The 2,596-nt window shown below is 34.4% G+C and overlaps 1 protein-coding gene across 1 annotated transcript; it reads right to left on the bottom strand.

Moving 5' to 3' along the window:
* Positions 1-390: 390 nt before the first annotated feature.
* Positions 391-2,000, bottom strand: LOC130503302 (receptor-like serine/threonine-protein kinase SD1-6). Its single transcript, XM_056997977.1, has one exon. It carries the CDS (start codon positions 1,924-1,926, stop codon positions 634-636), a length of 1,293 nt encoding a protein of 430 aa, XP_056853957.1. The 5' UTR covers positions 1,927-2,000; the 3' UTR covers positions 391-633.
* Positions 2,001-2,596: the final 596 nt, after the last annotated feature.

Below are 2,596 nucleotides of genomic sequence, written 5' to 3'. Positions count from 1 at the left end.
CGGGTTCAGATGCTCCATTTAAATTATTTTAAAATTTTAAAATTCATTAAATATATTTTAAAATTTCTAAAATCTATAAAAAATATATTATATATAATTTGACTAACATATGTCAGAATATCTAAACTTAACATATAAATTGATTTGGTTTAAACTATTTGGATAGATAACTAATGATTATTTTAAGTATTTTTGGTGTTTTGAATATAATTTACCTATTTTAGATATTTAGTTTTGATTATTTATTTATATTTTCAATTATTTAAACCAACTTAAAAATGCCATATGTTCTGGATATTTTTATATACACTAAAACTAAAAATAATTAATATACATAAGTATATAATTTAATTTCAAATATATTTGGGTATTCGAGATATTATGATTCAGATATAATTTCATTTTAGTTCTGTAGATATCAATATTTTGAATAATTTGGATATTTAATCAATTTTGATTTGGATTAGATTACTATTTTTTTAGATTATGATTGATTTGACTTTTTGGATTCAGATTTTTTATTCATTTTAATATTAACATGAAAAAAATATGGTAACAAATTTTATAAATACATCCGAGTGATTGCATGGATCAAAATCTAGTAACCTCTTAAAATGTAAAGGTAAAAAAAAACTAACCGAGATCAGCAGCTGCTAGTCTGACGTAGAGATCCTGACCTCCGTCAGCAAAATTTCGGATATCCAACAAATCCCCGGTCCAAATCACACATCCTGACCCACCATTACGAATGTCAGTATTAGCGAACGCCTTACAATTGCAATCTTTAAGACACCGTGCTTCACACTCTTCTATCCCAATCCCCCTGTCCACCATCGTCTTCGTAGTATCCGGCAACTTCATATTCTTCAACCGCACAAACCCATCCGTACCGTCACATCTCAGCCTCGTCTTCCTCACGCAACCCTCAAAATCATCTCTCAGATCCCACTTATTCACTGGCTTAAACCCTTGGACACAGTTACAAACCGGCGAGGTGTTGGAATCGCAATAACCGTAACTCCCACACTGTTCGTAGTTATTGCATATATCCTTTGGTGAGTACCATAACGGTCTCCAGCTCTGTAATCTCTCAACCCAAGTTGATCGTTGTAACAACCCGGTGGGGGTTAGGGTTAAGATGGAGTAAATGTTACTTTTTGTGATACGGTACGAGTAAGTTATTTCTTCATCAGTAGCTGTGAAATTTAAAACTAGGTAATCAACCGGGGTTATCTCCGGTATGCCGTTATACCGGATCCCATCCCATGGACCGCTCCGGTACACTATAGACTCCTTGTTGCGTACGTAAACCTCTGGGAACCCTTTGGTTTCGAATTTAGTCGAGAAATCCCCGCTCGATGGATCGTCTGGGGTTTTCCTGGATCTCAAGAATCTGTTTCTTCCGCTTTTAAGATCCCAACCAAGTTTCATCTCCGGAAGTAAAGTATCTGTCGGAAAATCGAAACTCTGCCACAAGTACTCGTTGTTATTGTTGGAGTCTCTGAGCACGAGGTTACCGTTATCGAGAAGCTCTGCGACCACTGGAGTTGTTCTCACGTTTCCTCCTGTTAGGTTAGTGGACCAAACAGGTTTATTGGAATGATCCGAAATGATGAGATTATTGTTGTCGGAGATTTTGAGAGATCCGTTGGACTCTGAGAGAGGAGTGTCTCTGTTTGCAACCCATACGTAGGTTCTGGTAGGGATTTTCTTGTACCAAATCCCGAGATACCAACGAGAACTTGACGTGGGAGTGAAGAAACCAAGCTCGAAGGTTTCACTACGAGATATGATTGTTTTGTTGCTTGAGATAGTGAGAGATTCTGTAGGCGACATAGTGCTGGCAGCAGAGACACCGAAGGCTGGAAACAAAATGAAAACGAAGGCGAATGTGTAAAGATAATGGTGGTTTGGTACACTTCTCATCTCTCTCTCTCTCCCCCTCTACGCCATTAATTGTCTTTGAGTATGAAAATATTTATACAAATATATCTTTGAAGATGTCAATCAAGCATGTCGTGTGGTCAATGTGTGAACGTTATTTACACGACTACTAGTCTCTTTTCTTTTTGTTTCAAGGTATTTTCGTTGAACGTACACGACTACTCTCTACATAACTTTCTTGGTCTTCTTGTTTGTATTTGAAATACTATTGACTATGGAGTTTACCTAGCAGGTAAAACCACTCTTCAGTTCGTTCTTGTGTATCAACCAAACAAACCCAACTTTTTTTTTGAACATAAATAAAAGCTAGAAAATCCATAAAATTAAGCTATTCGGGCCGACAAAAGAACAAGTATACGGAACACAGACGTTTGTAAGTACTCCCTCTGTTTCCCTGAAAAAAAATGTTTACTACAATATTCAGGTATATAAAAATACAATGAATATTTACAATCAAATTTATTTTTTTGATTATATTATACGCTTTTTAATAGTTATTAATTAATAGTATTTAATCAGTTCAAATATTTTTAGTTAATTTTCTTAGAATATATAAAATACTAGGTGTTTTCCTGCACTATGTGCAGTAAAAATATTTAAATTTAAATTAATTTTAATAGATAAATTTAATCTATATTTAAAAATAAATTTT

The sequence above is a fragment of the Raphanus sativus genome, unplaced genomic scaffold (assembly GCF_000801105.2).
Source record: "Raphanus sativus cultivar WK10039 unplaced genomic scaffold, ASM80110v3 Scaffold0912, whole genome shotgun sequence".
Taxonomy (NCBI): domain Eukaryota; kingdom Viridiplantae; phylum Streptophyta; class Magnoliopsida; order Brassicales; family Brassicaceae; genus Raphanus; species Raphanus sativus.
This window is presented reverse-complemented; position numbering and strand designations above follow the sequence as displayed.

What these genes read in the sequence shown, in the direction of transcription:
- LOC130503302 (XM_056997977.1), bottom strand. Translation starts at nt 1,926, where the DNA reads ATGAGAAGTGTACCAAACCACCATTATCTTTACACATTCGCCTTCGTT.